The 14463-nt window shown below is 47.7% G+C and overlaps 1 protein-coding gene across 1 annotated transcript in view; it reads right to left on the bottom strand.

Moving 5' to 3' along the window:
• Positions 1 to 14463, bottom strand: part of ALK (ALK receptor tyrosine kinase) — a 630248-nt gene that overhangs the window by 40501 nt on the left and 575284 nt on the right. Inside the window, exon 12 of the mRNA XM_053924484.1 lies at positions 3059 to 3221. Within this exon, the coding sequence (XP_053780459.1) occupies positions 3059 to 3221 (163 nt within the window). The remainder of the gene's footprint in view (positions 1 to 3058; positions 3222 to 14463) is intronic.

Raw genomic sequence — 14463 nt, 5'->3', positions numbered from 1 at the left:
AGCGGACTGTGTCACCCCCAGTGTTGTGACTGAGGAAGTGGCAAAGTGGAGGCTGGGGAGGGATGGAGGTTTGGGTGCTGCCCCTGATTTCCACCCCTCACCCCTGTCTGGGCCTCTCCCTTCGTGGTGTGCAGTGTAGCAGAGAGTGGGAGATGGGCCCAGGATAAACGATCAGTGAAGAGTGGGGTGAGGGGTACATATGCGTCCCTGTGTGCATCCCTGAGAACGCCCCAGCAATGGTGGCCTCACCTCTGAATACAGCAGGTACCCGATGGGCATTAGTGCCCCTTCCCTCACCCCTTTGACCAGGAGGTAGAGAAGGCAGCTGGAGCAACAGTCCGGCCAGGGCCCGGGCAGCAGGCAGGCGGCACTAGCGGAGCGCCCACGCTTCCAGGAGTGGATGGACTGCACAGCTATGCTTCCAACCCTTTGCTTCCAAGAACCTTTTTCTCACGTCCTCTGATGTGTCCTGTATTTCTTTTGCCAGATGAACTGCCCTTACTAAATAAAAATTAGTTGATATGAAAACACTGTCTTCCAGAGAAAGGGCACCTGCCTTCTCAACATGGGTACTCTGGCTTGGGGACGTTTCGATGTGGTCTAAAAAGCAAACCATTAAACTTTTGCTTCTTTGAACACTAAGTAACATGGAAAACAGACGTCGACATCTGAGCCCAGGGCCTTATCCAGGGTCAAGGATGAAGTGAAGGTCAGAAGTAGTTGACTCTCCATATCAAGTGCGTTCTACATGTGCAAATTCCACCAGCTGAAGGTCAAGGACATTTGAAAGATGGTTACTTGTTGGTGATGTGACCACTCACATGCAGCTAGCTGCATCTGCACTGAGCATACACAGGTCTTTTTTCTTCTCGTTATTCCCTAAGCAATACAACAGAACAACTATTTGCATTCTCATTGTATTGGGTATTGTAAGCAATGTAGAGATGATTTAAATTATACAGGAGGATGTGTACAGTTCATATGCAAATACTGGGACATTTCACATCAGGGACTTGAGCATCCTCAGGTTTGGGCATCTGGATGACTGTATCTGTAACAGCCTTTAACTGGTTAAAAAACAAAGATTCAACGACAACCCAAACCCACTGCTTTTTGGTTTTGATTCTTCCACTTTGATATGGTGCTGTCTCAGGCCAGTTCAAAGTGTCCCCTTTACCAATCTGGACACTTTACAGCGTCCTGCTTCTACAGAAAAACGGCTCCTTGGGTTTGTTTCCAGTGAGCGTTCACCAGGCAATGCTGGGGGCTGTGAGCGCGAGGCTCAGCATCCCAAAGAGAGGGTGGGAACAGTGCTCCGATGCCGGCTGACGTCAGCACAGTGTGGCGATACTGTGCCAATTCATGCAGATCGGAAACCTGGCTAGACTCAGATATAGCTCTGATTAACAACAAGTGGGAAGATGAATTAATTTTTATTTAATAGAGCAGTTTGTCTGGGAGGCAAAATCTTTCAAAGCATGGAGAGCCTCTGAGGAAGTCAGAAAAACGTGCTCAGAAGCAGACAAGTTGGAAACTGCTGTCTGTGGGGCCAGTCTCTGACCACGCTCACCTCACCAGCAGCAAGGGAATGTCAACAATGACACGACCTCATTCCTAAGAGGAGGAGAAACACCCAGGGGATCCTCAACAAATAGTCGCCCCCTTCCCTCCCGGAGTCCTTCCTCCTGCTCTGGGACAGTGGATGACCCATGGAAATTCAGCCAGGCAGGAAGGGGGGGCCTGGCCTGCTCAGGTGCTGGGGTCAGTGGTAGCTGCATGTCATTGGCCATTTACTGGGAACGTGGGACCTAGAGCAGCGGATCTGATTGCAGCCTACCCTTGTCATTGCATTCCGGCCCAGGATGTCCTTTAAAAAGCACTTAGGGCTCTCCCTGACATGCTTGTGCCCTGAGGCCCCAGGGGTGGGGCCGCCACAGGAAACTGGGCAACTGGAGAAGCCTCCTTTCTTCCCAGGGGGCTTAGGACGTGCTGGGGATTGGCAGCTACAGAGGGAAGGGGAGCTCAGCTTCCCACTGCATTCAGCCTCTGGGGGCTTTTGCCCCAAGAAGGGCGTGGTCATGATGCCTTCTGTTTAAACAGCCTGGCCGTGGGGTGGGAGGGGCTGCAGTGCAGCGGAGCCTCAGAAGTTCTGGGGCTGCAGGAGGTTTCTGGACTTCTGGACTGAGGGAGGCTCCTGACTCTCTGAGCCTCAGTTTCCCCATTTGTAAAGTGAGGACTGCAGCACTGTCCTTGCCCGCGGCACAGAGCTGTGCGAGGACCACGGCCAGGGTCCTACCTAACTCCGTGGTTCTCTGGGGCTGCATCAGCATCACCCGGGGACTTGTTAGAAATCCTTACTGTCGGACCCCACTCCAATCCTACAAAATCCGACGTTCCAAGAGTAGGCACAGCAATCTGGGTTTTAACCTCCAGTCACTCTGAGGCTCACTCCGGGATGAGAGTAGGGGCCTAAGCACCACCATTAGCTGTGCCTCGGGCCATGACCTTAAAGTGGCCCAGGGGAGCCCGGCCTCCTGTCAGCCCAGCTTTGCTCTGGTGGAGGACCGAGGCTGGGGGTTGGACATGGGACGCGAGTTCGAGGACAGTCACGTGCCTTGAGAACAGTGAAGACCCGGGAGAGGAGGCTCGAGGATAAGTCGTGTCGTTCACGTGCACCGTACTTTGGTTTCCCCCACATTTCCGCACGCACTGCCTCATTGAACAGCACCGAGTAACATGCAAAGAGTAGCCCACTATAGTTACAGTGATTAATAATAAAATAACAAATGTTCTAAAGTAGGCTCATGCATGTCTATCATTTCCACAAATAGTCAGCGGGCTCCTCGAGGGTGGAGGATGCATCCTTCTTTGCTGCCATATTCCATTATCTCAAATCTCCCCATGTCCAGTTCTTACACCCTGACATAGGCCAGAATCTATGGCCTCTGAACCTTGGTGTGCCACCCAGGTACCCTGAGGACATGCACCCACAGGCAGGACCCCAGTCTCCTTCAGGAGGGCGACTCTACCCCTTGGCTCCCCCCTGCCCTGTACGTACCTGTAGGTGTCGGTGGCTGGCACCTTCCAGGTCTGGATGCCCTTCAGTGGGCCCTCGCTCCCCACCACCACGCTCAGGTTGGTGTTCCGGTAGGCGTTGTTGCACTGGGCCTGCGTGGGGCCATGGGGCCCGCTGGCCCCGCACGTGGTGAACAGCCAGTGAACTGGGGCACAAGAGGAAAGACAATCACTCACTGGGCCTGACCCTCCCTCTGCCAAGGGCTGCCTCCGAGCTGTCTGCTCCCTGACCCTAGCATTCTGAGACGGCACTGAGATCGGGGCAAGAGACACCGCTCAGTCCTTCAACCTGGAAACTGCTACTGAGGATCAACTGCACGCCAGGCCCTGGGTCAGGTGAGAGACACAGGTGGGGCAGACTTGGGCCCTGGCATCGAGAAGCTCACCGCTTACGGAGTGGTACCAAAAAGGGTGCAATCAGCTACAATACAAGGCAATGAAGAAATGCTGGGGGGGTTCGAGGAGGGGGAGAAGATCCGTTTCAGGTGAGGCAGGTTTCAGGTGAGGCCAGGGCTGGGTCCTTCCCTGGTTTCTCATCAAGGCCAGGGCAGTGCTGGGCAAACCACGGGCACCAAGCTGTGGTGACTGCATCTAATGTGTTCCCAAAGATCTGGCCTCTTCGGATAGGATCCGCATAGCTTGGAGATCGAAAGAGCAAACTAGACACAGAGCCAGCTCCATGACCCCTCAGGGGCCCAGGGACCCAGGGCAGTGGTGGGGTCAGGAAGACTTGTACTCCCGGCTAATGTCTTTATGTATCTGTCAGGCCTCAACAGGGCTCAGCCTCCTTATTATTAACCTTTGGATCTAGAAATGCAGTGAAAGCAACTTTCCGGCTCTCGATGAAACAGTGTGAAAAAATGGGGAAGCTGGTTACATTGTCTTCGGGGCATGCTCTCCTTTCCAAGCCCCTCCCCACTACCTGGGGCTCTGTCCTCATCTGGAGCACCCCATGTCCTTAGATGACCTCCTGGGGGTGCCTGGGGGGGGGAACACTTAGCACGCCCCACCCCTCCTCCACCACTGGGCCATTTCCTTTCACACTTTCTCTCGGAGCTGGGCTGCATCTTGGGGAGTTAGTTGTGAGATTTCATGTTGGCTGGAATGCTAACCTCTTTTATAACCTTAAAAACTTAAGAAAATTTTTATAATCTATAAAAACTTAAAAAAAAACCCTGTATTCTTGATAAATGGCTTTCACTTCAAATACAAAAATCTCATTATAAGATTAAAGAAATTAGTTCCCTTTAAAGAGATTAAATCAAATTCTACCTATAGAAAATTATGGAAAGATTAATTTGGGCATATCGAGCTTTGTTCAGTAAAACGTTGAAGGGAAAATTTTAGAAAACTTTCAGGTGATTTAATGAAAGGTTAATTTGGGCTACTAATTATAAGCAATCAGCCTGAGATTACATGGGCAACCTTGACAGTCTGAAAACCCGGCCAGCTGTGTGGGCTTTCGTGACCCTGCCCCCACCCCGAGGTCAGGAGGCCAAAGGTCTCCCTGGGGCTGCGGTGCACACAGCTCCTGGACACTGAGCGCTCCACGTTTTTCTCTGCTTCATTTTTTTCAGATGACGATGTCAATTTCTGAAGGTTGTTTCTAGGGCAAGATGAATCCATTCGTCTTTGGGGTGCATGGCCGAATGCTGGTTTTCTGATCTATTTGTATTTATACAGGGGTAACTTGTTAATTCAAAGTTCTAACTCTTTACTGAAGGCATTTTAGCAGAAGTGCTCTCTTGCCCAAATCCTAGGAGTGGGCTATGCAGGGGTGAGGGGGTGGGGTGGGTGAAATGGAGAGGACCCAGGTTTTGAAATCAGCAAGAACACCTGGGTTTGGGGGTCGCCTCATCACTTACTGATCCTGGGACCTCGATTGGCATTAGGATTAACGGAAGCAAGGGGATGAAGGGTCATTGTAAAGTTCAAAACTCTAACAGTGTGAGTTGTGTCAGTGACTCCTGCCTACACCCAAGGCTGGCGCTGTTGCCAACGACGGGAACTGCGGCCAGAGAAGCATCTGTGGGTACGGTGGGTCCCGTGTCAGCCGCACCTAGGAGTTTAAACTTCGTGAGCTGGGGAAGAGGATAGGGCGCGAGAAAAAGAAGAGCTCAGAAAAGGAGTTGGAAAATCTACTCCTCCCACGATCTCCAGCTCCTCAAAGACTATCCCGCAGGCCCCGTCCGTGCCTACAGCAAGCAGCCCAGGCTTGGGGACAGCCTCAGCCTCAGCCTCATCAATCTGGGTAGATGCAAGGCGGTTCATTTAGTTAATTCAGTCCTAGTAATTAAAGAAGTGTTATATATATATATATATATATATATATATATATATATACATACACACACACATATATATATATACTCTCTCACACACACACATATATATATTTCACTGGGTCAGACACATATGATATTATATACATAATAACTTCGGCCCAGGTTAACACGGTTCTGAAGGTTCTAATATATTCCCGGAGACACCTGGCTTCTACTTCTTGGCCAGGGGGAGCATCTGGTGAAGCAGGAAGAGGGGTGTGGGCTTTGGATCCACATGGGCCACGTTTTCTCATCCTCAGTTTTGCTCAGGGTGAACTTCAAGGTCAGGGTGAATTGTGCAGGTTCTCTGAGACTCTGTTTCTTGATATGAACACACGGAGATACCCACACCCGTCACTTAGACTTCTTGTTGGTGTTGTGGGGTGACCCGAGCGAAGTGCTCAGAACAACGTTTGGCTCAGAGAGGATAAAATGGACCCCAAGGAGGAGCCTGGATTGGGGGCAGGGGAGGGAGGAAGGCTGGCTCGCTCTTCTTCTCTTACTTCAAAAACAAAACAAAAAACGATTGTGTTAAAAACTCATTTATGAAAGAGAAAAGAAAACTTTTTTATGTTATTCTTACTTATACCATACACTGGAAGTCTAGTTTAATATTCATTCACATCTGAATTGTATAAAGAACCCACACGTATTAAAATCCTAATTGGTGATAGACATTTGAGTAAAGGAAAATTTATTAAGCACTGGGTTTCATTTTAGGTATACTGCAGGGTCCTCCAAGAAGAAACAAATCAGTTAGTAATGTACAGCACAATGCTAAAAACACACAGGCTAGGCAGTGACTGAGCTGGCTTTGCTACTGTTGCTAAGCCATCTCATCTGCTCAACGAGATGCAAAGAAAGCTCTCTGCAAAGGAGAGTAAGTTCCCAACTATGGCTATTAATCACAATAATGAGGGTCTGTCTCAGGCTGAAGCCTAGGTGTTGCACCACAGAAGAGCACCCAATGGCTCCTGTGGATCTCTTGTACCCTTTTGATGCTGACCCTGGGAACTGAAATTTACCCCATCCGTGGACTGAGCTGAACCTCATGGGACCCGCGGCATGTCGGGTCATTGTGATGGTCCCATTAAATGCAGTCATGACCCATCTCGAAGTAAGGATAATCATTCGTCATCCATAACGTACACAACACCATTCTTCATTATGAATTGGAAAAGGTAACCCTTTTTGAATACATAGTGAAAATTAATAAATTGTTCTCTTTATTAGGGTGAAATGAAAATAAGGTATATATTGTAGCCGTTGTGAGGTTAAAGCATTTCTGCCATCTGTCTCAACTCTGTAAACGATGGACCAGAGACCCTTCTACCTATATGACCGATGCCTGATTACTGCTTTCTCTTTTTGATGTTAGCAGTTGTCGAAGCTTAATGCCGGGGTCAACCATTTTCTCCAAGATCTTTCTTTCTTTGGGAAAAGGTATTCTGATTACACAATCTGAGGGCTATAGACCTTATAACTACTGGGTTGGTGACTTGTTAGGCTTCTTCAGTGGGCAGAGCTAGGAAATACGTGTGTGTGTGCAAACACACATTGAGTGTGACAGAATACCTCCTGACCTCCCACTGGCACTTCCAATGCATATTCAGGGCTACAGAGTTTTAGATTTAACCTCTTCTACATTAGTCTGTATTTCTTTTCCCACACGGAGACTCTTGGTTCTCAGGAATATTCGAACAGAATTAGAAATAATTACTCATTCATTTTACTCTTCATTATACATGCAACAGTATCAGAGTAAAAATATCCCTACAATACCATCATCAATAGAAAACCTGAAATCTGTTAAATTTATGTATGTACACACATATGTTTATATACTTTTAAATTATAAGTATATATAAAACCTGAAATATGTTTACTTTATGTATACATATGATTATATACTATTAAATTATAAATTTACATTATACATATACATTTATATACTCTCTATTCTCCTATAATTCCCTGGAGTTGCGCTCCACCCACATTGCCGCACCTTCGGGCCTCTTGCCGTTACTGTGGCGCTCCTCCCTCCAGTCCCCAGTCTCTCTTCTGTAAGTGCCAAGTGCTCAGTGCTCCCGTTAGTCATGTGGTAGGCCGCGAGTCAGTGCGGTGGTCTGAAACTTGATTTCACGTAGATTCCTTAGGAAGGACTCATGGGAGCAATATTCTTTGAGTTCTTGATTTTTTATAATTTTTTTTACCTTTGAGTATATTACACATGCTACTCTATTTTCTTCTGGCATAAAGAATTAGTATAAAAAACTCTGATAATAATCTAAATTTTATTGTCTAATAAATCCCCCCCCCCTTTTTTTTAGGTGCCTAAAGTATTTTTTTTTCTTTAAAGGTTTGGTGATTTCACTAGAATGTTCTTTGGTATTGTTCATTCTGGGTCAATATTGTCAGATGCAGAGTACTCTTTTAATAACTAGTTTCAATGAGAAACTTTTTTTGAATTCCAGCTCTTAGGTTCTCGTCTGCAGGCGCGCCTGCTCGCTCTACGCTGGAGCTTCCTCGCCCAGCTTTGAAGTGTGTCTTCATTTCTATTTAAAACAATTTTCTATTTTCTCCTTCTATTTCTTGTAAGGCATTAACTTGTGTTTATTCGCTCTTGCATTCCTTCTAACTTAATGTTAATCTCTGAATTATTTTTTCCTTTTATTTTACATTATTTTCTGAGTTCTGCCCCCTCGTTTCTCATCTTTTGTGATACTGACGTGTTATTTTTCATGTCTTGTATCATTGTTTAATGATCATTTAACTCATGTTGACGTAGAAGGTTATTCTTCTGATCTGTCTTCCGGGGATGCTTTCATTTTTTCCATACAAGTGTTATTCTGTCCTCTGTGTTCTTTTAAAATTCTTACTGTAATTCTGTATGTGATGTGGTCTTGATGCTTCTCTTATATATTTCTATGTGAAATTAGTTTTCTAGAACTTTTAGGAGATTTTCCAACTTCACAGAACTCCCTCTATTATTCTTCGTTTTAAAAAATATATAGCGTTTTAAAATATGGTACCTTGCTTTCTGGTGTTTCTGGCTCTGTTTCTTTCTCCTACTTTTATACCTGGAAATGCCCTTTTTTTCCTCTCTCTCCATCACCCCTATCTGACCCAACCCTGATTTCACTCCCTTCTTAGTGTGGGCTGTTCCCTGGAAGGGCGGCTCGGTGGCCAGACCGCCAGATTGCCAGGATCCTTGAAGAAATTTTAATGTAGGAACGCTTGAGGCCATTTGCTATGATTAACCCCTTCTTACCATCTATCTGGTCAGGTCCTATCCTGCACTTCTATTCCTGGGGCTGCGGGGGTTTTCAGATTTCATCTCATTGGCATCTCCCATGGCCATGGCCTAGAGCCTGCTGTTACATCGCATTCTGCCCTTTGTTTGAAAATGCACCCACTAAGTATAATTTAACTTTTTCTTGAAAGTGCTACTCAGAATTAACCAGTTGTTCAGGGCTATTTGATCCTTCACTGAATGGCCCAGTAAATATTTTATACCGATTTTCTTCTCTCTCTATTGTCAGATATGTTTCCTTAGCGCTTCAGCATGTCGTCCTAAGTTGACCCTGTTTCCACCCAATGCTGGGGGAGGGTGTGGAAGTGGCCCGCTACTTCTCTTGTATATAGGGCTGAGGGACAGCTGGATGCAGGAAGTCTTTATTTTATAGTTTTGGAATGTATTTATATTTTGGAACATTTCTGGTGGATGGTGGAAGATAGGGGAAGTATAATCTCAGCTAAGAGGACGTTACTGCCCTGGCTGGTGTGGCTCAGAGGACTGAGTGCCGGGCTGTGAAGCAAACAGTTGCCAGTTCGGTTCCCGGTCAGGGCACATGCCTCGGTTGCTGGCCAGGTCCTCAGTAGAGAGTGTGCAACAGGCAACCACACATTGATGTTTCCCTCTCTCCCCCTCTCTCTAAAAATAAAAAAATTAAATCTTTAAAAACATATAGAAACTCTCTTCAGATTTTTATCTAAAAGGGATTGACTATTCTTTCTTTTAAAAAAAAAAAAAGGACGTTACTACGGTTGGGAACAAACAGGGCCGGGAATCCTTAGGCCTTCGATTTCGATGTGTTTACTTATTGTGCGTTTAGGTAGCACCTTCATCCTGCAGTGAGTGTAGCTTTTTAAAACCTGTTAGGTCAGCGGATAGGAAAGGAGGAAGCATTATCACTGTTCTGTCAGTGACAGGCAGCCTGGTGGGAGACATAAACGAGCGCCCCGCAGGACAGAGCACGCCTCAGGCCCAGGTGGGGCAGGTCACGCCTACTTGTTCTGCGACACGTTTTCAGTGGAGGGCTTTTCCACGCTGCTCTAGTTTGTTTCTCCGTCTGAGTTTGTCTGCATGTACACGCTTGTGCCCAAGCACACTCCCCCACCCCCACACACGCCTCGTTCATTTGTGCTAAGCTTTCCGGCCATTTCTCTCTTGGGTATTTTTTTTTTTTTTTTTTTGATGAGAAGTCAGCAGGTGATAACATCAGTAATTGTAACAGCAGCCCTGTGCTTTGTGCTGGCTGCGTTCACACTCACGACTTCTTTTTCACTTTCACGTCTTTGTCTGCTCTGCCCTCACAAAGCTGTTCTAGACAGGATGCCCGAAAATGCCCCGGTCCCCCAGGGGCAGAGACCAGAGGCCTCTCTCTGCCAGGAGGCAGACACTACTTCACTGAGAGGAAGCACCGGGTAAGCCAACATCACCCCCTCCCACCCCTCCCCCAGCAGGGCCAAAGGTCAGGGCTGTGGACATAAAAGCTGCCGTCAGAGCCGAGTTACCCTAAACGTCCCTGAAGGGGGAACCCGAGGGTGTTTTAATGGCTCCTGCAATGGCTGCTCTGCTGTGTTCTCTGTCACCTTCTGCTCCCCCAGGGAAAGTCAGAGACACAGGAGAGAAGAGAAAGGTCACAGGGAAACACACTCTCCTGAAAGCAGAACTGTAAAAATTAAGTTAAGGGACGCCTAGGGGCTAATTTGGTGATCCACCCCCCTGCCCCCCCTTGGCTTCAGGCCAGAGCTGTGTTAATGAGTATTTGATACTGTGTGGGGGCTGGGGACTCGCCCATCTGGTGGCTGCACCTAATGGATTTGGTTTTGAGGCTTAAGTGGGAGGAGGCGTGGTTCGGATCCGAGCTTTGCCACACTCAGGCCTAAAGAGTCATTGATTTTTGCCCTTATCTGCCCTTGTCCCCAGACTGGGGAGAGGAAGCGTTGCTCTGATGTTGCCCACAGGGGAGATGTTAGTAGGATTTGCTGCCTCCTGTTGTAGGTCCCCTGGCTCCTGAGAGGGAGCCAACAGTGTGGGAGGCCAGGGCCCCTCACTGCTTCATTCTTAGTCAATCTCGCTTAGTGTTTGGCTCTAAGTCGCAAAGGGTGAAACCCTTACAAGCCCTTTGTGACTGTAACACCTCAGACAGGTGGGCTGAAGGAGGTGCAGGCAGCCCGAGCGGCCCAGTGATTTGGAGCTAGGAAGAACCAGCGGCCCCTGGGTCTGGGTCCCAGACCCCTCAGATAAACTGGAGAACAGGGACACATGAAAAAGAGGGAAATCCAAATGTCAAGGGCAGAAAGGAAGGGAAGAGAAGCAACATATGTAAGACTAGAGGCTAGAGAAAAGAAGGGGAGAGATACTTCTCCTCTATTCCCACCTGCAGTGCAGCATCGTGGCTGAGACGCAGTGGCCACGAGGCAACAAGCGTAAGAAAAGACCAAGAGGTTCACAGAGATATAAGTCTCGACGTCATCAGTCATTGAACAAGTAATAGTGGTCACATACGAGGCCACTGAACTAACATCAGCAGTTAGGGACTGGACCCTTCCTTGGGCTCCCAGAAGTGGCTGGGACAGTCTTCAGTCTGAATGGAGCCTCCTAGAACCAGATCTCCCACCTCCTTGCAGTGAGAACACCGCTGACCAGGCTCCTGCTGCCACCCCTCAAACAACAATGCCAGCCTGGACTGGCCCGGGCTTCCACGGCTCCTGGAGACACTGCATGTGGCCTGCAGCCTGCCATCCCTGGTGGAGAGCCAGGCTCGGGTCACTTCCCCAGCCCAGCCTGCTCCCCTTTCTCCACCTGCCCTTTGCTGTGTCTCCACACACTTCATGGTCAAGGCCGTTAGAATGTATGAGAACTATAGTTATGTCACGGAGGGCCTTGGAAGTTTCCCCAGACCACAGCAGCCTAGGAGTAAAAAGTAGGGTCTTAGTATTAATAACAAATGGTACTGTCCAGTTCTGTTCTGATGCACTTTTGAAGGAATGTAAAGTTTTCTCCCTTAACACTCCCCTCCTAGTACGCATGCTCTGTCTGCCGCTGTCATCTCTGTGTCCTTAACTTGTTTATTTTCTCATGTCACTATTTGAGACTATCTCCTCTGTACTCTTGGTTATCGTCTGTCTCCCCAGTTAGTGTGCCAGCTCTGTAGGAGTGGGGCTTAGCTGGCTTTGGTCACTGTCTTTTCTCTAAGACCTAAAACAGTGCTGGTCACAGAGAAGGTGGAGGATAAAACCTTGGAAAATGGACACCACAAACAAAACCAAAGAGAAAGAAGAGAGTAGGCCAGACGCCAGCCCCCACACCCACTTGAGTGGCCAGAAGGGGAGCTCACTCCTTCTGGGGGTCAGTGGAAACACCTGCGGCCCTTTGGAGCTCCTGTATAGAAGGGGAGCTATGCTGGGTGGAGTGAACCGGAGGAGTCCTGGCAGCACAGGTGGGGGTTGGCTGGAAGGTGTTTTGTCTCTAACCCAGGACTGCACAGCAGAAAGGGGGTAGGTGCTCTGGGGGCCAGCACCCTCCTCCGCATACTCATTCACACACACACTGGCACACACGCGTATCTGCAAACCCACACCCACATTGCTGAGGTCCAGAGAGCCCTGCGATCTGTAAGAACACGCTCCAGTCCTACCCCTCAGCGGTGTGGACACTCCACTGCCCCGAGGGTTGATGGCGTTCAACCACCCAGTGGACAGACTGAATGGACTAGTTAGTAGGGTCAAGGTCGTGAAGCTGCTGGAGGGAAAAGAGGCGGCCCTCTCCCCCTGGGAGCTACTCTGAGGCCGGGCCCTGTTTCTGACTCTTAGTTAGATGACTGGACAAGCTTGCGATACGGCTTATTTTCCTGACTTGTTAACCTTGGTCCCGGAACAGGATCATGCAATCTGTCAGTTACTTAATAAATAATAATTACAATTATTTAATTTTATGAATAATAAATAAAGGATACCCACTTACTGTAAATAATAGAAGTAAACAATAATTAAATACACATATCTAATTATTATGTATTAATAAATAAAATGTGCTCTCACATTATTTTGAAGGAACTGTCAATATTCACTGTAAAACACGAACCAGCTCTCCCAGATCCAATCACCCAGGGTTTGCTTGGAAAACCTCCTCGAAGACGTCGGGAGTCCCCATTACGACTGAGATCTTGACAAACTTTAAAAGACTAAAAGCCCTCTTTCAATTTATACTGATGAGTGGGTCTTTGGGACAGTCCTCTCCCCCCACACAAGTTGTTTATTTCCCCCAAGAGGAGCTGGAGGGCTTCACCTACAAACTGACGATTAGTTAACTGATTAAACAAGAGAACCCCAAATGCAAAATCCTTAAATACTTGCTGCCCTCCAACCTCCCCCCCTCCCTACCCCCCTGGCTTTTAACATGGCTAGGTTAGGATTAAGAGGCCAGAACCTGGAATTTCCTTGAGACTTTTGCACAGAACTTGAGGGAACATTCCCAGAGCGCACGAGTACACACACACACACACACAAACATGAGTGCCCAGCTCACAGGTCGGGGAGGAGGAGAAATATGAACACACTGAAAACTTATACAAGGCAACGGATGAAGGATGAGTGAATGGGCCCATTTTAATAATGTTGGTAACAATATCACTGAGCACTTGATATTAGTATATTCTTTTGTACGTTTCAAAGCCTGTCAGAAGTGACCGCATTTGCTCACCCCAACAGCCAGCTCTGAGAAAGAACTGTGGCAGATATAATTATTACCCCTGCATTATGGATGAGGGGAAACTGGGGCCCAGAGTGCTCGATTCTCTGGAAGTTGCATGGCTAGAGCCTTGGCTTCTGGGATTCTTTGGTGATCCACTTAGCATCTTGCTATTACCTAGCACTCAGTAAGTAGGTGCTTTGTGAATATTTGTGTCTGTGAGCTCTAAGATGGTCCCCCAAAATCTCTACCTCCTGGTTGTCATATCCTTGCACAGCCTCGTCCGTTTCAGTATGAGCAAGCCTGTGGGTTGCTTCTAACTAATAGAATACAGCCAAGGTATCTTTGCGGTTTTGTTACTTAAGATTGTAACTTTCATCTTGTTAGCAGTCTCTCTATACAGGGGTGGGAAAAATAGGTTTATAGTTGTGAGTACATGAAGCACAGTTTATTCTTGTATTAGTAATTAATTAATTATCGTACTGTTTATTTTTATTAACCTACTTGCGCCCAGCCCTGTATATACTTCTCTATACTTTTTTCCTCTCCCCCGACCAGGAGCTGCCAACAGCCATGTGAGCGTGGAGTGATGATGCCCCTCTTCCAGCTTTCAGAAGAGTCCCCAGCCCTGGCTAACATTGTGACCTTCTGGGAAGTTAAGAAGCTGTGGACCCAGCTGAGCTGTTGTTGGTTTCCTGACCCACAGAAACTAATATAACAAATGCATGTTATTTTAAGCTGCTACAGTATGGTAATTTGTTATGAAGCAATAGATAACGATCCAGCCTCTCCGAAGCCCCTGCCTGTGGTCAGTACTTTCTTTGGCCTTCTCATCTTTTGTGTCAGCACCCAGTGTGGAGGGCACTGGGTGGGCTGAGGTTCTCCCAGGGACCCCCTCCTCCCTGACTCAGTGATGGCTACGATAATTCCACCTCCTGTTGCGTTTCCCCTTCGGCCCAGGTGGGAGGAATCCCCTTTTGTGATTAGAGTTAGGATTTCAGTCTTCCTCCTCCTAGTTCCTCTGTCCAGCTCCAGGCCCAGATGAATCTAAACAAAATAACATCTCTCTGTCCAGGACCACTGAAG

This window comes from Desmodus rotundus, chromosome 5, assembly GCF_022682495.2.
Source record: "Desmodus rotundus isolate HL8 chromosome 5, HLdesRot8A.1, whole genome shotgun sequence".
Classification (NCBI taxonomy): domain Eukaryota; kingdom Metazoa; phylum Chordata; class Mammalia; order Chiroptera; family Phyllostomidae; genus Desmodus; species Desmodus rotundus.
Note: the sequence above shows the minus strand (reverse complement) of the source record. Positions and strands in the feature narration are given on the sequence as shown.